The sequence below is a fragment of the Oncorhynchus gorbuscha genome, unplaced genomic scaffold, assembly GCF_021184085.1.
Source record: "Oncorhynchus gorbuscha isolate QuinsamMale2020 ecotype Even-year unplaced genomic scaffold, OgorEven_v1.0 Un_scaffold_2711, whole genome shotgun sequence".
Classification (NCBI taxonomy): Eukaryota; Metazoa; Chordata; class Actinopteri; order Salmoniformes; family Salmonidae; genus Oncorhynchus; species Oncorhynchus gorbuscha.
The window spans coordinates 21,604-46,035 of record NW_025747146.1 but is presented as its reverse complement, the minus strand read 5'-3'; the positions used below and the strand labels follow the sequence as shown (position 1 = coordinate 46,035).

The following is a 24,432-nucleotide window of genomic DNA, read 5'->3' as shown; positions in this document are numbered from 1 at the left end:
GTATCTACTATGGCATACTCTGGATCTGAGCCTTACGGGGTGTATCTACTATGGCATACTCTGGATCTGAGCCTTACGGGGTGTATCTACTATGGCATACTCTGGATCTGAGCCTTACGGGGTGTATCTACTATGGCATACTCTGGATCTGAGCCTTACGGGGTGTATCTACTATGGCATACTCTGGATCTGAGCCTTACGGGTGTATCTACTATGGCATACTCTGGATCTGAGCCTTACGGGGTGTATCTACTATGGCATACTCTGGATCTGAGCCTTACGGGGGTATCTACTATGGCATACTCTGGATCTGAGCACGGGGTGTATCTACTATGGCATACTCTGGATCTGAGCCTTACGGGGTGTATCTACTATGGCATACTCTGGATCTGATCTGAGCCTTACGGGGTGTATCTACTATGGCATACTCTGGATCTCTGGGTGCTGGATCTGAGCCTTACGGGGTGTATCTACTATGGCATACTCTGGATCTGAGCCTTACGGGGTGTATCTACTATGGCATACTCTGATCTATCTATCTATGGCATACTCTGGATCTGAGCCTTACGGGGTGTATCTACTATGGCATACTCTGGATCTGAGCCTTACGGGGTGTATCTACGATGGCATACTCTGGATCTGAGCCTTACGGGGTGTATCTACTATGGCATACTCTGGATCTGAGCCTTACGGGTGTATCTACTATGGCATACTCTGGATCTGAGCCTTACGGGGTGTATCTACTATGGCATACTCTGGATCTGAGCCTTACGGGGTGTATCTACTATGGCATACTCTGGATCTGAGCCTTACGGGGTGTATCTACTATGGCATACTCTGGATCTGAGCCTTACGGGGTGTATCTACTATGGCATACTCTGGATCTGATACCTGGATCTGAGCCTTACGGGGTGTATCTACTATGGCATACTCTGGATCTGAGCCTTACGGGGTGTATCTACTATGGCATACTCTGGATCTGAGCCTTACTGGGGTGTATCTACTATGGCATACTCTGGATCTGAGCCTTACGGGTGTATCTACTATGGCATACTCTGGATCTGAGCCTTACGGGGTGTATCTACTATGGCATACTCTGGATCTGAGCCTTACGGGGTGTATCTACTATGGCATACTCTGGATCTGAGCCTTACGGGGTGTATCTACTATGGCATACTCTGGATCTGAGCCTTACGGGGTGTATCTACTATGGCATACTCTGGATCTGAGCCTTACGGGGGGTATCTACTATGGCATACTCTGGATCTGAGCCTTACGGGGTGTATCTACTATGGCATACTCTGGATCTGAGCCTTACGGGGTGTATCTACTATGGCATACTCTGGATCTGAGCCTTACGGGGTGTATCTACTATGGCATACTCTGGATCTGGATCTGAGCCTTACGGGGTGTATCTACTATGGCATACTCTGGATCTGAGCCTTACGGGTGTATCTACTATGGCATACTCTGGATCTGAGCCTTACGGGGTGTATCTACTATGGCATACTCTGGATCTGAGCCTTACGGGGTGTATCTACTATGGCATACTCTGGATCTGAGCCTTACGGGGTGTATCTACTATGGCATACTCTGGATCTGAGCCTTACGGGGTGTATCTACTATGGCATACTCTGGATCTGAGCCTTACGGGGTGTATCTACTATGGCATACTCTGGATCTGAGCCTTACGGGGTGTATCTACTATGGCATACTCTGGATCTGAGCCTTACGGGGTGTATCTACTATGGCATACTCTGGATCTGAGCCTTACGGGGTGTACTACTGGATCTGGCATACTCTGGATCTGAGCCTTACGGGGTGTATCTACTATGGCATACTCTGGATCTGAGCCTTACGGGGTGTATCTACTATGGCATACTCTGGATCTGAGCCTTACGGGGTGTATCTACTATGGCATACTCTGGATCTGAGCCTTACGGGGTGTATCTACTATGGCATACTCTGGATCTGAGCCTTACGGGGTGTATCTACTATGGCATACTCTGGATCTGAGCCTTACGGGGTGTATCTACTATGGCATACTCTGGATCTGAGCCTTACGGGGTGTATCTACTATGGCATACTCTGGATCTGAGCCTTACGGGGTGTATCTACTATGGCATACTCTGGATCTCTGGTGTATCTACTATGGCATACTCTGGATCTGAGGGTGTATCTACTATGGCATACTCTGGATCTGAGCCTTACGGGGTGTATCTACTATGGCATACTCTGGATCTGAGCCTTACGGGGTGTATCTACTATGGCATACTCTGGATCTGAGCCTTACGGGTGTATCTACTATGGCATACTCTGGATCTGAGCCTTACGGGGTGTATCTACTATGGCATACTCTGGATCTGAGCCTTACGGGGTGTATCTACTATGGCATACTCTGGATCTGAGCCTTACGGGGTGTATCTACTATGGCATACTCTGGATCTGAGCCTTACGGGGTGTATCTACTATGGCATACTCTGGATCGGGGTGTATCTACTATGGCATACTCTGGATCTGGGAGTGTATCTACTATGGCATACTCTGGATCTGAGCCTTACGGGGTGTATCTACTATGGCATACTCTGGATCTGAGCCTTACGGGGTGTATCTACTATGGCGTACTCTGGATCTCTGAGTGTAAAACACCTTTTCGGTCTGATTCTTTCAGGTTCAGATCAGATGAAGGAGACGTGGGGATCAAGTCACTTTAGACCTGAGTCATACTATATATAGACTCGGCTATAGACTATTGAGATGTGACCTGTTTCTATAGGGGGTGAGGGTGGGAGCTGACAGTCTAAAGAAGGTATGGTAACAGTGTGGCTATCAAGATGTAGCCTAACTCATAGATATCTATATGGGGGCGTAGCCTAAAGGCGTCAGCATGCTTCCATCCATCTGGAGCCTAGCTGAACTCAGCTGAACCCAACGAGTGTGCTCACATACTCCCCTAAAAAAAAACTTTGCTTGAATAACGAGAAGAAAAGCAGCAATAGTACCGTTTGTCCATCTCGAGACGCCGTAGCCAGATTTAATTTGAGATAACTCCAGAAATCTGTCATAAATTGAAGTTTTTTTTGTGCCAAGGAGTTCTTAGTCGCGTAACTTCACATCTAAGATCGGTGGAGTATTTATCGATTGAAAGAAATGTGCATGAAAAGAACACGAGTCCTCTCTCTCTCTCTCTCATTGAATGACAACAAACACTTCATTGAAGAATCCCTAGTGTGGACCAGAAGCCCGCGGACGCCTTCAGCCTATAGATATCTCTCCAGGGAGGGGATTAGTGTTGAAGGGACACCTACACCCACACTCTTACCTAACATTACTGTGTCCAAAATGGCACCCGCCCCCCTATATTATAGTGCACTACTTCCCGGACCACTACCTCTATAGGGCCTGGTCAAAAGTAGTGCACGACATAGTGAACAGGGTGCCATTTGGGATACCAGTGGTGACTCACCAGCCGTTCACACCAGGACGTGGCGAGCTGCTACTTTCTTTGATGATGGTGGAAGGAAATGCTATTCTGAGTTGGTGAGGAGGAGGAGGAGGGGTGAGAGGAGGAGGAGGGGTGAGAGGAGGAGGGGTGAGAGAAGGGGGGGTGAGAGGAGGAGGGGTGAGAGGAGGAGGGGTGAGAGGAGGAGGGGTGAGAGAAGGAGGGGTGAGAGAAGGAGGGGTGAGAGAAGGAGGGGTGAGAGGAGGAGGGGTGAGAGGAGGAGGGGTGAGAGAAGGAGGGGTGAGAGGAGGAGGGGTGAGAGGAGGAGGGGTGAGAGGAGGAGGAGGGGTGAGAGAAGGAGGGGTGAGAGGGAGGAGGAGGGGTGAGAGAAGGAGGGGTGAGAGGAGGAGGAGGGGTGAGAGGAGGAGGAGGGGTGAGAGAAGGAGGAGGGGTGAGAGAAGGAGGAGGGGTGAGAGAAGGAGGGGTGAGAGGAGGAGGAGGGGTGAGAGGAGGAGGAGGGGTGAGAGGAGGAGGAGGGGTGAGAGGAGGAGGGGTGAGAGAAGGAGGGGTGAGAGGAGGAGGGGGGGGTGAGAGGTGGAGACAACCGAGTGTGAGGTAAAACAACACTACAACTTGGCTAATAGCACATCACCTAGAGGTGTGTTCCAAATGGGATCCTATTCCACATACACTACATTCAGAAAGTATTCAGACTCCTTCCCCCTTTATGCACATTGTGTTACATTACTCTTATTCTAAAATGGATGAAATTAAATGTGTTCTTCATCAATCTACCCATTAATGACAAAGACACAAATACAAAAAAAACAGAAATACCTTATTTACATAAGTATTCAGACTCGGAATTGAGCTCAGGTGCATCCCGTTTCCATTGATCCTCCTTAAGATGTTTCTACAAGTTCAATTGATTGAACATGTTTTGGAAAGGCACACACCTGTCTATATAAAAAGGTCCCACAGTTGACAGTGCATGTCAGAGCAAAAACCAAGCCATGAGGTCGAAGGAATTGTCCGTAGCGCTCCGAGACATGATTGTGTCGAGGCACGGTTCTGGGGAAGGGTACCAAAACATTTCTGCAGCATTGAAGATCCCCAAGAACACAGTGGCCTCCATCATTCTTAAATGGAAGAAGTTTGGAAGCACAAAGACTCTTTCTAGAGCTGGCTGCCCGGCCAAACTGAGCAGTCGGGGAAGAAGGGCCTTGTTCAGGGAGGTGACCAAGACCCAGATAGTCACTCTGACAGAGCTCCAGAGTTCCTCTGTGGAGATGGGAGAACATTCCAGAAAGACAACCATCTCTGCAGCACTCCACCAATCAGTCCATTATGGTAGAGTGGCCAGAAGGAAGCCACTCCTCAGTAAAAGGCACATGACGCTTGGAGTTTGCCAAAAGGCACCTAAAAACTCTCGGACCACAAAAAAATAAGATTCTCTGATCTGATGAAACCAAGATTGAAGTCTTTGGACAGAATATCAAGCTTCACATCTGGAGGAAACCTGGCACCATCCCTACGGTGAAGCATGGTGGTAGCATCATGCTGTGGGGATGTTTTTCAGCGGCAGGGAGCGGGAGACTAGTCCGGATTGAGGGAAATATGAACAGAACAAAGTATGGATAAATCTTTTAATGAAAACCTGCTCCAGAGAGATCAGGACCTCAGATTGGGGCGAAGGTTCACCTTCCAACAGGACAACGACCCTAAGCACACAGCCAAGACAACGCAGGTGTGGCTTCGGGACAAGTCACTGAATGTCCTCGAGTGGCCCAGTCAGAGCCAAGACTGGAACACGGTTTAACATCTCTGGAGAGACCTGAAAATAGCTGTGTAGCAACACTTCTCATCCAACCTGACAGAGCTTGAGAGGATCTGCAGAGAAGAACGGGAGAAACTCACCAAATACAGATGTGCCAAGTTTGTAACGTCATACCCAAGAAGACTCAAAGCTGTAATCGCTGCCAAAGTCACTTCAACAAAGTACTGAGTAAAGGGTCTGAATACTTATGAAAATTGCTTTGTAATTACGGGGTATTGTAATGCCATTACGAGGTATTGTGATGTCATTACGGGGTATTGTGATGCCATTACGGGGTATTGTGATGTCATTACGGGGTATTGCGATGTCATTACGGGGTTTTGTGATGTCATTACGGGGTATTGTGATGTCATTACGGGGTATTGTGATGTCATTACGGGGTATTGTGATGTTGTGATGTCATTACGGGGTATTGTGATGCCATTATGGGGTATTGTGATGTCATTACGGGGTATTGTGATGTTGTGATGTCATTACGGGGTATTGTGATGTCATTACGGGGTATTGTGATGTCATTACGGGGTATTGTGATGTTGTGATGTCATTACGGGGTATTGTGATGCCATTACGGGGTATTGTGATGCCATTACGGGGTATTGTGATGCCATTACGGGGTATTGTGATGCCATTACGGGGTATTGTGATGCCATTACGGGGTATTGCGATGCCATTACGGGGTATTGCGATGTCATTACGGGGTATTGTGATGTCATTACGGGGTATTGTGATGTCATTACGGGGTATTGTGATGTCATTACGGGGTATTGTGATGTCATTACGGGGTATTGTGATGTCATTACGGGGTATTGTGATGTCATTACGGGGTAGTGTGTGTAGATTAATAAAGAAAAACAAAACAATTGAATCCACTTCATAAAAAGGCTGCAACGTAACAAAATGTGGAAAAAGTCAAGGGGGTGTGAATACTGTCCTAATGCACAGTATCGTACAATACTTTTAACCAGTGCCCTAGTCGTGCACCATAGAGGGAGTAGGGTTCCATTTGACAAGCGACCAAAAAAAGATGCTATGAAGAAGCCAATATGTGTGACTGTTGGGAGAATACAGTTAGAGGTTGAACAGTGCTGTTGTGGTGGACCAACTCGTTAGGAGGGAAAAACAGGACTAGAATTATCTGGAAGCACATTACTAAAAGACGCTATAAAGAAGCCAAGATGTCTAACTGTTTCTAAAAATGTGAAGTGTAGTAGTGTATTTTATCAGAGTTGGAGGTTGAAATGTGCTGGAGTGGTTTCTGCACCAAACTTATATAGGAGAGACTTTTTCTCCATTCAATACACTATATACACACACAAAAGTATGTGGACACCCCTTCAAATGAGTGGATTAATCTATTTCAGCCACACCCGTTGCTGACGGGTGTATAAAAATCGAGCACACAGCCATGCAATCTCCATAAACAAACATTTGCAGTAGAATGGCCTGTACTGAAGAGCTCAAAGAATTTCAAAGTGGCACCGTAATAGGATGCCACCTTTACAACAAGTCAGTGTGTTGAACTTCTGCCCTGCTAGAGCTGCCCAGGTCAACTGTATGTGCTGTTATTGTGAAGTGGAAAGGTCTAGGAGCAACAACGGCTCAGCAGCGAAGTGGTAGACCACACAAGCTAACAGAACGGGACCGCTGAGTGCTGAAACGCACAAAAATCATCTGTCCTCAGTTGCAACACTCACTACAGAGTTCCAAACTGTCCCTGGAAGCAACGCCAGCACAATAACTGTTCGTCGGGAGCTTCGTGAAATGGGTTTCTATGGCCGAGCAGGTACATACAAGCCTAAGATCACCATGCACAGTACCAAGCGTCAGCTGGAGGCGTGTAAAGCTTACAGCCATTGGTCTCTGGAGCAGTGGAAACACGTTCTCTGGACTGATGAATAACGATTCACCATTATTTATTCATGGCGGTGTTTTTAGGCAAAATAGTGAGTGAGCCCACTCCCTTGGCTGAGAATCAACCCCACACATGAATGGTCTCAGGATGCTTTACTGTTGGCATGACACAGGACTGATGGTAGCGCTCACCTTGTCTTCTCCGGACAAGCTTTTTTTCCGGATGCCCCAAACAATTTTTCCGGATGCCCCAATGCACTCACACCTGCCTGCTGCCATTCCTGAGCAAGCTCTGTACAGGTGGTGCCCCGATCCCGCAGCTGAATCAACTTTAGGAGACGGTCCTGGACGGTCCTGGCGCTTTCTGGACTTTCTTGGGCACCATGAAACCTTCTTCACAACAATTGAAACGCTCTCCTTGAAGTTGTTGATGATCCAATAAATGGTTGATTTAGGGGCAATCTTATTGGCAGCAATATCCTTGCCTGTGAAGCCCTTTTTGTGCAAAGCAATGATGACGGCACGTGTTTCCTTGCAGGTAACCATGGATGACAGAGGAAAAAACAATGATTCCAAGCACCACCCTCCTTTTGAACCTTCCAGTCTGTTATTCGAACTCAATCAGCATGACAGAGTGATCTCCAGCCTTGTCCTCGTCAACACTCACACCTGTGTTAACGAGAGAATCACTGACATGTCGTCAGCTGGTCCTTTTGTGGCAGGGCTGAAATGCAGTGGAAATGTTTTTTTGGGGGGATTCGGCCTAATCACTCATCATCATTCATGCTCATGGGTCAATGGAAGCAAGTCCCCGCAGCAATGTTCCAACATCTAGTGGAAAGTCTTCCCAGAAGAGTGGAGGCTGTTATAGCAGCAATGTTCCAACATCTAGTGGAAAGTCTTCCCAGACGAGTGGAGGCTGTTCTAGCAGCAATGTTCCAACATCTAGTGGACAGTCTTCCCAGTATTTAACTAGGCAAGTCAGTTAAGAACAAATTCTTATTTTCAATGACGGCCTAGGAACAGTGGGTTAACTGCCTGTTCAGGGGCAGAACGACAGATTTGTACCTTGTCAGCTCGGGGGTTTGAACTTGCAACCTTCCGGTTACTAGTCCAACACTCTAACCACTAGGCTACCCTGCCACCACTACACTCTAACCACTAGACTACCCTGCCGCCCCTACACTCTAACCACTAGGCTACCCTGCCTCCTCTACACTCTAACCACTAGACTACCCTGCCGCCTCTACACTCTAACCACTAGGCTACCCTGCCACCACTACACTCTAACCACTAGGCTACCCTGCCACCTCTACACTCTAACCACTAGACTACCCTTCCACCTCTACACTCTAACCACTAGGCTACCCTGCCACCACTACACTCTAACCACTAGACTACCCTGCCGCCCCTACACTCTAACCACTAGGCTACCCTGCCTCCTCTACACTCTAACCACTAGACTACCCTGCCGCCTCTACACTCTAACCACTAGGCTACCCTGCCACCACTACACTCTAACCACTAGACTACCCTGCCGCCCCTACACTCTAACCACTAGGCTACCCTGCCGCCTCTACACTCTAACCACTAGGCTACCCTGCCGCCTCTACACTCTAACCACTAGGCTACCCTGCCACCTCTACACTCTAACCACTAGGCTACCCTGCCGCCTCTACACTCTAACCACTAGGCTACCCTGCCGCCCCTACACTCTAACCACTAGGCTACCCTGCCGCCTCTACACTCTAACCACTAGGCTACCCTGCCGCCCCTACACTCTAACCACTAGGCTACCCTGCCGCCCCTACACTCTAACCACTAGGCTACCCTGCCACCTCTACACTCTAACCACTAGACTACCCTTCCGCCTCTACACTCTAACCACTAGACTACCCTTCCGCCCCTACACTCTAACCACTAGGCTACCCTGCCGCCCCTACACTCTAACCACTAGGCTACCCTGCCTCCTCTACACTCTAACCACTAGGCTACCCTGCCACCTCTACACTCTAACCACTAGGCTACCCTGCCTCCTCTACACTCTAACCACTAGTCTACCTGCCGCACCTACACTCTAACCACTAGACTACCCTTCCGCCCCTACACTCTAACCACTAGACTACCCTGCCGCCCCTACACTCTAACCACTAGGCTACCCTGCCTCCTCTACACTCTAACCACTAGGCTACCCTGCCTCCTCTACACTCTAACCACTAGACTACCCTGCCACCTCTACACTCTAACCACTAGACTACCCTGCCACCTCTACACTCTAACCACTAGGCTACCCTGCCACCTCTACACTCTAACCACTAGACTACCCTGTCGCCTCTACACTCTAACCACTAGGCTACCCTGCCACCTCTACACTCTAACCACTAGACTACCCTGCCACCTCTACACTCTAACCACTAGGCTACCCTGCCACCTCTACACTCTAACCACTAGACTACCCTGTCGCCTCTACACTCTAACCACTAGGCTACCCTGCCACCTCTACACTCTAACCACTAGACTACCCTGCCACCTCTACACTCTAACCACTAGGCTACCCTGCCTCCTCTACACTCTAACCACTAGACTACCCTGCCACCTCTACACTAACCACTAGGCTACGCTGCCGCCTCTACACTCTAACCACTAGGCTACCTGCCACCTCTACACTCTAACCACTAGGCTACGCTGCCGCCTCTACACTCTAACCACTAGGCTACCTGCCACCTCTACACTCTAACCACTAGGCTACGCTGCCGCCTCTACACTCTAACCACTAGGCTACGCTGCCGCCTCTACACTCTAACCACTAGGCTACGCTGCCGCCTCTACACTCTAACCACTAGGCTACCCTTCCGCCCCTATTGGTGATTGTTAATTCTCAAAGACGATCTCATGTTAAATATATATCAGTCTGTTATCTTTTCGACACACTTCACATCTGGTTTTAGTCCTTTAAGTTGAATAAAATAAAATAAAAAGTATTGTCTTCTTCAGTGGTTGCCCGCCACGGCTAAAAATGAATATAGGGGAAACACTGACACCCTGCAACAGCCATGTTTTAATGACGCCAGTGAAAAGGTTTCACATTCCTGTGTGACTGTTTGTGGACGCCCTGCGGTGTTGATCGTTAAAGTGTCATCAGCGAGAGTTGAAAAGGAATTAAAACAAGACTAGAAACATGACGACGTTTTCAGACCTGTGAGAAGTGTGTGTGTCTAACCTGAGGTGGATATACAGGGTGTTGTGTGTCTAACCTGTGAGGTGGACATACAGGGTGTTGTGTGTGTGTGTGTGTGTCTAACCTGAGGTGGATATACAGGGTGTTGTGTGTGTGTGTGTGTGTGTGTGTGTGTGTCTAACCTGTGAGGTGGACATACAGGGTGTTGTGTGTGTGTGTGTGTCTAACCTGTGAGGTGGATATACAGGGTGTTGTGTGTGTGTGTGTGTGTCTAACCTGTGAGGTGGATATACAGGGTGTTGTGTGTGTGTGTCTAACCTGTGAGGTGGATATACAGGGTGTTGTGTGTCTAACCTGTGAGGTGGATATACAGGGTGTTGTGTGTCTAACCTGTGAGGTGGACATACAGGGTGTTGTGTGTGTCTAACCTGTGAGGTGGACATACAGGGTGTTGTGTGTCTAACCTGTGAGGTGGATATACAGGGTGTTGTGTGTCTAACCTGTGAGGTGGATATACAGGGTGTTGTGTGTCTAACCTGAGGTGGATATACAGGGTGTTGTGTGTCTAACCTGTGAGGTGGATATACAGGGTGTTGTGTGTCTAACCTGTGAGGTGGATATACAGGGTGTTGTGTGTCTAACCTGTGAGGTGGATATACAGGGTGTTGTGTGTCTAACCTGAGGTGGATATACAGGGTGTTGTGTGTGTCTAACCTGTGAGGTGGATATACAGGGTGTTGTGTGTCTAACCTGTGAGGTGGATATACAGGGTGTTGTGTGTCTAACCTGTGAGGTGGATATACAGGGTGTTGTGTGTGTGTGTGTCTAACCTGTGAGGTGGATATACAGGGTGTTGTGTGTCTAACCTGTGAGGTGGATATACAGGGTGTTGTGTGTGTCTAACCTGTGAGGTGGACATACAGGGTGTTGTGTGTGTCTAACCTGTGAGGTGGACATACAGGGTGTTGTGTCTAACCTGTGAGGTGGACATACAGGGTGTTGTGTGTGTCTAACCTGTGAGGTGGACATACAGGGTGTTGTGTCTAACCTGTGAGGTGGATATACAGGGTGTTGTGTGTGTCTAACCTGTGAGGTGGATATACAGGGTGTTGTGTGTGTGTGTGTCTAACCTGTGAGGTGGATATACAGGGTGTTGTGTCTAACCTGTGAGGTGGATATACAGGGTGTTGTGTGTGTCTAACCTGTGAGGTGGACATACAGGGTGTTGTGTCTAACCTGTGAGGTGGATATACAGGGTGTTGTGTGTGTCTAACCTGTGAGGTGGACATACAGGGTGTTGTGTCTAACCTGTGAGGTGGATATACAGGGTGTTGTGTGTGTCTAACCTGTGAGGTGGATATACAGGGTGTTGTGTCTAACCTGTGAGGTGGATATACAGGGTGTTGTGTCTAACCTGTGAGGTGGATATACAGGGTGTTGTGTGTGTCTAACCTGTGAGGTGGACATACAGGGTGTTGTGTGTGTCTAACCTGTGAGGTGGACATACAGGGTGTTGTGTGTGTCTAACCTGTGAGGTGGACATACAGGGTGTTGTGTCTAACCTGTGAGGTGGATATACAGGGTGTTGTGTGTGTCTAACCTGTGAGGTGGACATACAGGGTGTTGTGTCTAACCTGTGAGGTGGATATACAGGGTGTTGTGTGTGTCTAACCTGTGAGGTGGATATACAGGGTGTTGTGTGTGTGTGTGTCTAACCTGTGAGGTGGATATACAGGGTGTTGTGTCTAACCTGTGAGGTGGATATACAGGGTGTTGTGTGTGTCTAACCTGTGAGGTGGATATACAGGGTGTTGTGTGTCTAACCTGTGAGGTGGACATACAGGGTGTTGTGTGTGTCTAACTTGTGAGGTGGATATACAGGGTGTTGTGTGTCTAACCTGTGAGGTGGATATACAGGGTGTTGTGTGTCTAACCTGTGAGGTGGATATACAGGGTGTTGTGTGTGTCTAACCTGTGAGGTGGATATACAGGGTGTTGTGTGTGTCTAACCTGTGAGGTGGATATACAGGGTGTTGTGTGTCTAACCTGTGAGGTGGACATACAGGGTGTTGTGTGTGTCTAACCTGTGAGGTGGATATACAGGGTGTTGTGTGTCTAACCTGTGAGGTGGATATACAGGGTGTTGTGTGTCTAACCTGTGAGGTGGACATACAGGGTGTTGTGTGTGTCTAACCTGTGAGGTGGACATACAGGGTGTTGTGTGTGTCTAACCTGTGAGGTGGATATACAGGGTGTTGTGTGTCTAACCTGTGGTGGACATACAGGGTGTTGTGTGTCTAACCTGTGGTGGACATACAGGGTGTTGTGTGTCTAACCTGTGGTGGACATACAGGGTGTTGTGTGTCTAGCCTGAGGTGGACATACAGGGTGTTGTGTGTCTAGCCTGTGGTGGATATACAGGGTGTTGTGTGTGTGTGTCTAACCTGTGAGGTGGATATACAGGGTGTTGTGTGTCTAACCTGTGAGGTGGACATACAGGGTGTTGTGTGTCTAACCTGTGAGGTGGATATACAGGGTGTTGTGTGTCTAACCTGTGAGGTGGATATACAGGGTGTTGTGTGTCTAACCTGAGGTGGATATACAGGGTGTTGTGTGTCTAACCTGTGAGGTGGACATACAGGGTGTTGTGTGTCTAACCTGTGAGGTGGATATACAGGGTGTTGTGTGTCTAACCTGTGAGGTGGACATACAGGGTGTTGTGTGTCTAACCTGTGAGGTGGATATACAGGGTGTTGTGTGTCTAACCTGAGGTGGATATACAGGGTGTTGTGTGTCTAACCTGTGAGGTGGACATACAGGGTGTTGTGTGTCTAACCTGTGAGGTGGACATACAGGGTGTTGTGTGTCTAACCTGTGAGGTGGATATACAGGGTGTTGTGTGTCTAACCTGTGAGGTGGATATACAGGGTGTTGTGTGTGTGTGTCTAACCTGTGAGGTGGACATACAGGGTGTTGTGTGTCTAACCTGTGAGGTGGATATACAGGGTGTTGTGTGTCTAACCTGTGAGGTGGATATACAGGGTGTTGTGTGTCTAACCTGAGGTGGATATACAGGGTGTTGTGTGTCTAACCTGTGAGGTGGACATACAGGGTGTTGTGTGTCTAACCTGTGAGGTGGACATACAGGGTGTTGTGTGTCTAACCTGTGAGGTGGATATACAGGGTGTTGTGTGTGTGTCTAACCTGTGAGGTGGACATGCAGGGTGTTGTGTCTAACCTGTGAGGTGGACATACAGGGTGTTGTGTGTCTAACCTGTGAGGTGGACATACAGGGTGTTGTGTGTCTAACCTGTGAGGTGGACATGCGTGAGTCCTGTCGTCCAGTCAGGTCTGAGGAGGAGATGTTGACAGGAGCTCCACGGTGAAGACGCATGCTGACCTTCCTCTCTCGCTCCATACCTGGGATAGAGGACAGATACCTGGGGTTAGAGAGAGACCTCCATACCTGGGATAGAGGACAGATACCTGGGGTTAGAGAGAGAGAGACCTCCATACCTGGGGTAGAGGATAGATACCTGGGGTTAGAGAAAGAGAGAGACCTCCATACCTGGGGTTAGAGAAAGAGAGAGACCTCCATACCTGGGATAGAGGACAGATACCTGGGGTTAGAGAGGGAGACCTCCATACCTGGGATAGAGGACAGATACCTGGGGTTAGAGAGAGAGAGAGAGACCTCCATACCTGGGATAGAGGACAGATACCTGGGGTTAGAGAGAGACCTCCATACCTGGGATAGAGGACAGATACCTGGGGTTAGAGAGAGAGAGACCTCCATACCTGGGGTAGAGGATAGATACCTGGGGTTAGAGAAAGAGAGAGACCTCCATACCTGGGGTTAGAGAAAGAGAGAGACCTCCATACCTGGGATAGAGGACAGATACCTGGGGTTAGAGAGGGAGACCTCCATACCTGGGATAGAGGACAGATACCTGGGGTTAGAGAGAGAGAGAGAGACCTCCATACCTGGGGTAGAGGACAGATACCTGGGGTTAGAGAGAGAGAGAGAGACCTCCATACCTGGGGTAGAGGACAGATACCTGGGGTTAGAGAGAGAGAGAGAGAGAGAGAGAGAGAGAGACCTCCATACCTGGGGTAGAGGACAGATACCTGGGGTTAGAGAGAGAGAGAGAGACCCCCATACCTGGGATAGAGGACAGATACCTGGGGTTAGAGAGAGAGAGAGACCTCCATACCTGGGGTAGAGGACAGATACCTGGGGTTAGAGAGAGAGAGACCTCCATACCTGGGATAGAGGACAGATACCTGGGGTTAGAGAGAGAGACCTCCATACCTGGGATAGAGGACAGATACCTGGGGAGAGCGAGAGACCTCCATACCTGGGATAGAGGACAGATACCTGGGGTTAGAGAGAGCGAGAGACCTCCATACCTGGGGTAGAGGACAGATACCTGGGGTTAGAGAGAGAGAGAGACCTCCATACCTGGAGTAGAGGACAGATACCTGGGGTTAGAGAGAGAGAGACCTCCATACCTGGGATAGAGGACAGATACCTGGGGTTAGAGAGAGAGACCTCCATACCTGGGATAGAGGACAGATACCTGGGGTTAGAGAGAGAGACCTCCATACCTGGGATAGAGGACAGATACCTGGGGTTAGAGAGAGAGAGACCTCCATACCTGGAGTAGAGGACAGATACCTGGGGTTAGAGAGAGAGAGAGAGAGAGAGAGAGAGAGAGAGAGAGAGAGAGAGACCTCCATACCTGGGGTAGAGGACAGATACCTGGGGTTAGAGAGAGAGACCTCCATACCTGGGATAGAGGACAGATACCTGGGGAGAGCGAGAGACCTCCATACCTGGGATAGAGGACAGATACCTGGGGTTAGAGAGAGCGAGAGACCTCCATACCTGGGGTAGAGGACAGATACCTGGGGTTAGAGAGAGAGAGAGACCTCCATACCTGGAGTAGAGGACAGATACCTGGGGTTAGAGAGAGAGACCTCCATACCTGGGATAGAGGACAGATACCTGGGGTTAGAGAGAGAGACCTCCATACCTGGGATAGAGGACAGATACCTGGGGTTAGAGAGAGAGACCTCCATACCTGGGATAGAGGACAGATACCTGGGGTTAGAGAGAGAGAGACCTCCATACCTGGAGTAGAGGACAGATACCTGGGGTTAGAGAGAGAGAGAGAGAGAGAGAGAGAGAGAGAGAGAGAGAGAGAGAGAGAGAGAGAGAGAGAGAGAGACCTCCATACCTGGGGTAGAGGACAGATACCTGGGGTTAGAGAGAGAGACCTCCATACCTGGGGTAGAGGACAGATACCTGGGGTTAGAGAGAGAGAGACCTCCATACCTGGGGTAGAGGACAGATACCTGGGGTTAGAGAGAGAGAGAGACCTCCATACCTGGGGTAGAGGACAGATACCTGGGGTTAGAGAGAGAGAGACCTCCATACCTGGGATAGAGGACAGATACCTGGGGTTAGAGAGAGAGACCTCCATACCTGGGATAGAGGACAGATACCTGGGGAGAGAGAGAGACCTCCATACCTGGGATAGAGGACAGATACCTGGGGTTAGAGAGAGAGAGACCTCCATACCTGGGATAGAGGACAGATACCTGGGGTTAGAGAGAGAGAGAGACCTCCATACCTGGGGTAGAGGACAGATACCTGGGGTTAGAGAGAGACCTCCATACCTGGGATAGAGGACAGATACCTGGGGTTAGAGAGAGACCTCCATACCTGGGATAGAGGACAGATACCTGGGGTTAGAGAGAGAGACCTCCATACCTGGGGTAGAGGACAGATACCTGGGGTTAGAGAGAGACCTCCATACCTGGGGTAGAGGACAGATACCTGGGGTTAGAGAGAGACCTCCATACCTGGGATAGAGGACAGATACCTGGGGTTAGAGAGAGAGAGAGAGACCTCCATACCTGGGGTAGAGGACAGATACCTGGGGTTAGAGAGAGAGACCTCCATACCTGGGATAGAGGACAGATACCTGGGGTTAGAGAGAGAGACCTCCATACCTGGGGTAGAGGACAGATACCTGGGGTTAGAGAGAGAGAGACCTCCATACCTGGGATAGAGGACAGATACCTGGGGTTAGAGAGAGAGAGAGACCTCCATACCTGGGATAGAGGACAGATACCTGGGGTTAGAGAGAGAGACCTCCATACCTGGGGTAGAGGACAGATACCTGGGGTTAGAGAGAGACCTCCATACCTGGGGTAGAGGACAGATACCTGGGTTAAGAGAGAGACCTCCATACCTGGGATAGAGGACAGATACCTGGGGTTAGAGAGAGAGACCTCCATACCTGGGATAGAGGACAGATACCTGGGGTTAGAGAGAGAGAGAGAGAGAGACCTCCATACCTGGGGTAGAGGACAGATACCTGGGGTTAGAGAGAGAGAGAGAGAGACCTCCATACCTGGGGTAGAGGACAGATACCTGGGGTTAGAGAGAGAGAGACCTCCATACCTGGGATAGAGGACAGATACCTGGGGTTAGAGAGAGACCTCCATACCTGGGGTAGAGGACAGATACCTGGGGTTAGAGAGAGAGACACCTCCATACCTGGGATAGAGGACAGATACCTGGGGTTAGAGAGACCTGGTGATCAACCTTTATTTAACCAATTCAGTGTTTTCACTAACCTGTGTGTGAGGTGGGTGTGAGGGGTGTGTGTGTTTTCACTAACCTGTGTGTGAGGTGGGTGTGAGGGGTGTGTGTGTTTTCACTAACCTGTGTGTGAGGTGGGTGTGTGTGTTTTCACTAACCTGTGTGTGAGGTGGGTGTGAGGGGTGCGGGTGCGGCGGCGTCCTGTGCTCCTCTGGGTCGTCCGGAGGCAGAGGGGATCCCCCTGGCCCCTGCAGGGGCCCTGGCCTGTCCCTGTCTCAGTCTGTCCTCACCAGCTCTCCTCTCCCTCTCTGCATCCTCTGCTGCCCTGTTGGCGCCCTGGACACACAGAGACACACATCACCATGGAGACAACGGTCACACCTCTTCACTATCACAACATCACCGTGGAGACAACGGTCACACCTCTTCACTATCACAACATCACCATGGAGACAACGGTCACACCTCTCCACTATCACAACATCACCATGGAGACAACGGTCACACCTCTTCACTATCACAACATCACCATGGAGACAACGGTCACACCTCTTCACTATCACAACATCACCATGGAGACAACGGTCACACCTCTTCACTATCACAACATCACCATGGAGACAACGGTCACACCTCTTCACTATCACAGCATCACCATGGAGACAACGGCCACACCTCTTCACTATCACAGCATCACCATGGAGACAACGGTCACACCTCTTCACTATCACAACATCACCATGGAGACAACGGCCACACCTCTTCACTATCACAGCATCACCATGGAGACAACAGTCACACTGTCCCACCTCCCAACCCTTCACTATCACAACAACACCATGGAGACAGTCACACTGTCCCACCTCCCAACCCTTCACTATCACAACATCACCATGGAGACAACGGTCACACCTCTTCACTATCACAACATCACCATGGAGACAACAGTCACACTGTCCCACCTCCCAACCCTTCACTATCACAACAACACCATGGAGACAACAGTCACACTGTCCCACCTCCCATCCCTTCACTATCACAACAACACCATGGAGACAACAGTCACACTGTCCCACCTCTTCACTATCACAACAACACCATGGAGACAACGGTCACACTGTCCCACGTCTTCACTATCACAACACCATGGGATCTTATTGACCAGGAATTTGCTCAATCAGCATTCAAAATGGCTGCCGTTGCCAGGGACACCACTGCTATTCGTAGACCAACAAAATGGCCACCGTGGACATTCCATTACTGTGTCTCAGTTACCTCTCCTTCCTCCCAAAGTGTGCACTGGTTCACATCACTGACTTGAAGAAATACAGTGGAACCTCCCACTAGCCCATGTCTCCACCAATCCCAACGCTTTCCAGATTTGTGGGAAGTAGTGAACGAGTGTACACTTTAGGAGAAAGGAGATATTGTAGAAGTAGTGAACGAGTGTACACTTTAGGAGAAAGGAGATATTGTAGAAGTAGTGAACGAGTGTACACTTTAGGAGAAAGGAGATATTGTGGAAGTAGTGAACGAGTGTACACTTCAGGAGAAAGGAGATATTGTGGAAGTAGTGAACGAGTGTACACTTCAGGAGAAAGGAGATATTGTGATGAAAAGACTCCAGGCCGGGGTCAATGTAACGAAGGGGGTGACTCAGAGACGTTAGCAGAGAGACGTTACTCACAAACTTGAGCATATTCCAGTCGAAGACGTAGTCGTAGGAGAAGCCCTGTCTGTGGAACAGGTTCCTGAACAGCTGTCTGAGGTACGAGTAGTCGGGCTTGTCATCGAACCGCAGAGAACGGCAGAAGTTCAGGTACGTGGTAAACTCAGCTGTGAGGAGAGAGGAGAGGATGGGTCAAGATACAGCTCTTTAATTATTATACAACTGGACATGGTAAACTCCCCTGAGAGGAGAGGATGGGTCAAGATACAGCTCTTTAATTATTATACAACTGGACATGGTAAACTCCGCTGAGAGGAGAGGATGGGTCAAGATACAGCTCTTTAATTATTATACAACTGGACATGGTAAACTCCCCTGAGAGGAGAGAGGAGAGGATGGGTCAAGATACAGCTCTTTAATTATTATACAACTGGACATGGTAAACTCCCCTGAGAGGAGAGGATGGGTCAAGATACAGCTCTTTAATTATTATACAACTGGACATGGTAAACTCCCCTGAGAGGAGAGGATGGGTCAAGATACAGCTCTATAATTATTATACAACTGGACATGGTAAACTCCCCTGAGAGGAGAGGATGGGTCAAGATACAGCTCTATAATTATTATACAACTGGACATGGTAAACTCCCCTGAGAGGAGAGGATGGGTCAAGATACAGCTCTATAATTATTATACAACTGGACATGGTAAACTCCCCTGAGAGGAGAGAGGAGAGGATGGGTCAAGATACAGCTCTTTAATTATTATACAACTGGACATGGTAAACTCAGCTGTGAGGAGAGGATGGGTCAAGATACAGCTCTTTAATTATTATACAACTGGACATGGTAAACTCCCCTGAGAGGAGAGGATGGGTCAAGATACAGCTCTTTAATTATTATACAACTGGACATGGTAAACTCAGCTGAGAGGAGAGGATGGGTCAAGATACAGCTCTTTAATTATTATACAACTGGACATGGTAAACTCCCCTGAGAGGAGAGGATGGGTCAAGATACAGCTCTATAATTATTATACAACTGGACATGGTAAACTCCCCTGAGGAGAAAGGAGAGGATGGGTCAAGATACAGCTCTATAATTATTATACAACTGGACATGGTAAACTCCCCTGAGAGGAGAGGATGGGTCAAGATACAGCTCTTTAATTATTATACAACTGGACATGGTAAACTCCCCTGAGAGGAGAGGATGGGTCAAGATACAGCTCTTTAATTATTATACAACTGGACATGGTAAACTCCCCTGAGAGGAGAGGATGGGTCAAGATACAGCTCTTTAATTATTATACAACTGGACATGGTAAACTCCCCTGAGAGGAGAGGATGGGTCAAGATACAGCTCTTTAATTATTATACAACTGGACATGGTAAACTCCCCTGAGAGGAGAGGATGGGTCAAGATACAGCTCTTTAATTATTATACAACTGGACATGGTAAACTCAGCTGTGAGGAGAGGAGAGGATGGGTCAAGATACAGCTCTATAATTATTATACAACTGGACATGGTAAACTCCCCTGAGAGGAGAGGATGGGTCAAGATACAGCTCTTTAATTATTATACAACTGGACATGGTAAACTCCCCTGAGAGGAGAGGATGGGTCAAGATACAGCTCTTTAATTATTATACAACTGGACATGGTAAACTCAGCTGTGAGGAGAGGAGAGGATGGGTCAAGATACAGCTCTATAATTATTATACAACTGGACATGGTAAACTCCCCTGAGGAGAAAGGAGAGGATGGGTCAAGATACAGCTCTTTAATTATTATACAACTGGACATGGTAAACTCCCCTGAGAGGAGAGGATGGGTCAAGATACAGCTCTTTAATTATTATACAACTGGACATGGTAAACTCCCCTGAGAGGAGAGGATGGGTCAAGATACAGCTCTATAATTATTATACAACTGGACATGGTAAACTCCCCTGAGAGGAGAGGATGGGTCAAGATACAGCTCTATAATTATTATACAACTGGACATGGTAAACTCCCCTGAGAGGAGAGGATGGGTCAAGATACAGCTCTTTAATTATTATACAACTGGACATGGTAAACTCCCCTGAGAGGAGAGGATGGGTCAAGATACAGCTCTATAATTATTATACAACTGGACATGGTAAACTCAGCTGTGAGGAGAGGAGAGGATGGGTCAAGATACAGCTCTTTAATTATTATACAACTGGACATGGTAAACTCCCCTGAGAGGAGAGGATGGGTCAAGATACAGCTCTATAATTATTATACAACTGGACATGGTAAACTCCCCTGAGAGGAGAGGATGGGTCAAGATACAGCTCTATAATTATTATACAACTGGACATGGTAAACTCAGCTGAGAGGAGAGGATGGGTCAAGATACAGCTCTTTAATTATTATACAACTGGACATGGTAAACTCCCCTGAGAGGAGAGGATGGGTCAAGATACAGCTCTTTAATTATTATACAACTGGACATGGTAAACTCCCCTGAGAGGAGAGGATGGGTCAAGATACAGCTCTATAATTATTATACAACTGGACATGGTAAACTCCCCTGAGAGGAGAGGATGGGTCAAGATACAGCTCTATAATTATTATACAACTGGACATGGTAAACTCCCCTGAGAGGAGAGGATGGGTCAAGATACAGCTCTTTAATTATTATACAACTGGACATGGTAAACTCCCCTGAGAGGAGAGGATGGGTCAAGATACAGCTCTTTTTATACATCTAGTTGTATAATTAATATATATATGTGGAATAAAATGCCTGAATGTGAATCCTCTAGTCTCCAAGACAACAAGACATACACTACAAACAGATCCTCTGAATGTGATCAGCTTTCTTCCTGGTTAGGTCACATGATCAGGATAAACTCCTAACCCTATCCACTTTCAAAGACCGGGAGTGGAAATTCTATATGTGCAAGGATCTACTATGTAAAAAAACGACCTGTTTTGACTTCAGAAAACCCCATCAACTTCCAGCCACAGACAGGTCTTTCAACTACTCACATGGATATCCTTTACACAGGACCTCGATGGGGGTAGACATCTTCTTCTCACTGATGCGTTCGTACTTCTGTCTCTTAGTGGCAGCCTTCAGGCCCTGCCAGGGCAGACTGCCCAGGTTGAAGTACATCAGGACGTAGCCAAGAGACTCCAGGTCATCACGACGAGACTGCTCTGTAGAGGAGAGAGAAGAGAGGGAGAGGAGAGAGGGGAGAGAGAGAGAAGAGTGAGAGAGAGAAGAGAGGGGAGAGAGAGAGAGCGAGAAGAGAGGGGAGAGAGAGAGAGCGAGAAGAGAGGGGAGAGAGAGAGAGCGAGAAGAGAGGGAGAGAGAGAGCGAGAAGAGAGGGAGAGAGAGAGCGAGAAGAGAGAGAGCGAGAAGAGAGGGAGAGAGAGAGCGAGAAGAGAGGGAGAGAGAGAGCGAGAAGAGAGAGAGCGAGAAGAGAGGGAGAGAGAGCGCGAGAAGAGAGGGAGAGAGAGAGCGAGAAGAGAGGGAGAGAGAGAGAGCGAGAAGAGAGGGAGAGAGAGAGAGGGAGAGAGAGAGCGAGAAGAGAGGGAGAGAGAGAGCGAGAAGAGGGAGAGAGAGAGAAGAGAGAGAGCGAGAAGAGAGGGAGAGAGATAGCGAGAAGAGAGGGAGAGAGGGAGCGAGAAGAGAGAGAGAGAGAGAGAGAGAAGAGAGAGAGAGAGAAGAGGGAGAGAGAGAGAGCGAGAAGAGGGAGAGAGAGAGAGAGAAGAGGGAGAGAGAGAGAGAGAGAGAGAAGAGGGAGAGAGAGAGAGAGAGAGAGAAGAGGGAGAGAGAGAGAGAGAGAGAGAAGAGGAGAGAGAGAGAGAGAGAAGAGGGGGAGAGAGAGAGAAGAGGGGGAGAGAGAGAAGAGGGGGAGAGAGAGAAGAGGGGAGAGAGAGAAGAGGGGGGAGAGAGAGAAGAGGGGGAGAGAGAGAAGAGGGGAGAGAGAGAAGAGGGGAGAGAGAGAAGAGGGGAGAGAGAGAAGAGGGGGAGAGAGAGAAGAGGGGGAGAGAGAGAAGAGGGGGAGAGAGAGAAGAGTGAGAGAGAGAGAAGAGGGGGAGAGAGAGAAGAGGGAGAGAGAGAGAAGAGGGAGAGAAAAGAGTGGGAGAGAGAGAGAGAGAAGAGGGAGAGAAAAGAGTGGGAGAGAGAGAGAGAGAAGAGTGGGAGAGAAAGAGAAAAGAAGGAAAGAGGAGGGAGAGAGAGAGAGGAGAGAGAGAGAACAGAGGGAGAGAGGAGAGAAAGAGAGAGGAGAGAACAGAGAGAGAGAACAGAGAGAGAGAGAGGAGAGAGCGAGAGGAGAAAAGAGTGGGAGAGAGAGAGAGAGAAGAGTGGGAGAGAGAGAGAAAAGAGGGAAAGAGGAGAGAGGGAGAGAGAGAGAGAAGAGAGAGAGAAGAGAGGGAGAGAGGAGAGGAGAGGGGAGAGAGAGGAGAGAGAGAACAGAGAGAGAGAACAGAGAGAGAACAGAGAGAGAGAACAGGGAGAGAGAACAGGGAGAGAGAACAGGGAGAGAGAGAGGGGAGAGAGAGAGGGGAGAGAGAGAGGGGAGAGAGAACAGAGAGAGAGAACAGAGAGAGAGAACAGAGAGAGAGAACAGAGAGAGAGAACAGAGAGAGAGAACAGAGAGAGAGAACAGAGAGAGAGAACAGAGAGAGAGAACAGAGAGAGAGAACAGAGAGAGAGAGGGGAGAGAGAAGAGAGGGAGAGAACAGAGAGAGAGAAGAGAGGGAGAGAAGAGAGGGAGAGAGAACAGAGAGAGAGAACAGAGAGAGAGAACAGAGAGAGAGAACAGAGAGAGAGAACAGAGAGAGAGGAGAGAGCGAGAGGAGAGAGCGAGAGGAGAGAGCGAGAGGAGAGAGCGAGAGGAGAGAGCGAGAGGAGAGAGCGAGAGGAGAGAGCGAGAGGAGAGAGCGAGAAGGTCAGGGTGTTTCTGTTGTGTACCTGTTCCAAGGTGTGTGTAACTAGTATATGTGTTTGTTTATATATATTGCCAAAAGTATGTGGACAGGTCAAACATCTCATTCCAAAATCACTGGTATTCATATGTAGTTGGTCCCCCCTTTGCTGCTATAACAGCCTCCACTCTTCTGGGAAAGCTTTCCACTAGATGTTGGAACATTGCTGCTATAACAGCCTCCACTCTTCTGGGAATGGCACAGGCTCCCTGCCTGTGCCATTAAACCCCTACAACTCATCCAGAACGCCGAAGCCCGTCTGGTGTTCAACCTTCCCAAGTTCTCTCACGTCACCCCGCTCCTCCGCTCTCTCCACTGGCTTCCAGTTGAAGCTCGCATCCGCTACAAGACCATGGTGCTTGCCTACGGAGCTGTGAGGGGAACGGCACCTCAGTACCTCCAGGCTCTGATCAGGCCCTACACCCAAACAAGGGCACTGCGTTCATCCACCTCTGGCCTGCTCGCCTCCCTACCACTGAGGAAGTACAGTTCCCGCTCAGCCCAGTCAAAACTGTTCGCTGCTCTGGCCCCCCAATGGTGGAACAAACTCCCTCACGACGCCAGGACAGCGGAGTCAATCACCACCTTCCGGAGACACCTGAAACCCCACCTCTTTAAGGAATACCTAGGATAGGATAAAGTAATCCTTCTCACCCCCCTTAAAAGATTTAGATGCACTATTGTAAAGTGGCCGTTCCACTGGATGTCATAAGGTGAATGCACCAATTTGTAAGTCGCTCTGGATAAGAGCGTCTGCTAAATGACTTCAATGTAATGTAAATGTAAGGCTTTCCACTAGATGTTGGAACATTGCTGCAGGGACTTGCTTCCATTCAGCCACAAGATCATTAGTGAGGTCGGGTGATTAGGCCT

The 24,432-nt window shown here is 48.8% G+C and overlaps 1 protein-coding gene across 2 annotated transcripts in view; it reads right to left on the bottom strand.

Moving 5' to 3' along the window:
* LOC124026380 (casein kinase I-like) overlaps nt 1-24,432 on the bottom strand; it is a 59,227-nt gene that overhangs the window by 17,243 nt on the left and 17,552 nt on the right. The window contains exons 4-8 of one of the 2 annotated variants that reach the window (XM_046339404.1): nt 21,610-21,780; nt 18,609-18,757; nt 17,080-17,257; nt 13,619-13,728; nt 3,467-3,532 (exon numbers count right to left, since the gene is read on the bottom strand). In XM_046339404.1, the coding sequence (XP_046195360.1) occupies nt 3,497-3,532; nt 13,619-13,728; nt 17,080-17,257; nt 18,609-18,757; nt 21,610-21,780 (644 nt within the window). In that variant the 3' untranslated portion in view covers nt 3,467-3,496. The remainder of the gene's footprint in view (nt 1-3,466; nt 3,533-13,618; nt 13,729-17,079; nt 17,258-18,608; nt 18,758-21,609; nt 21,781-24,432) is intronic. The other variant, XM_046339403.1, reaches the window with a different exon arrangement.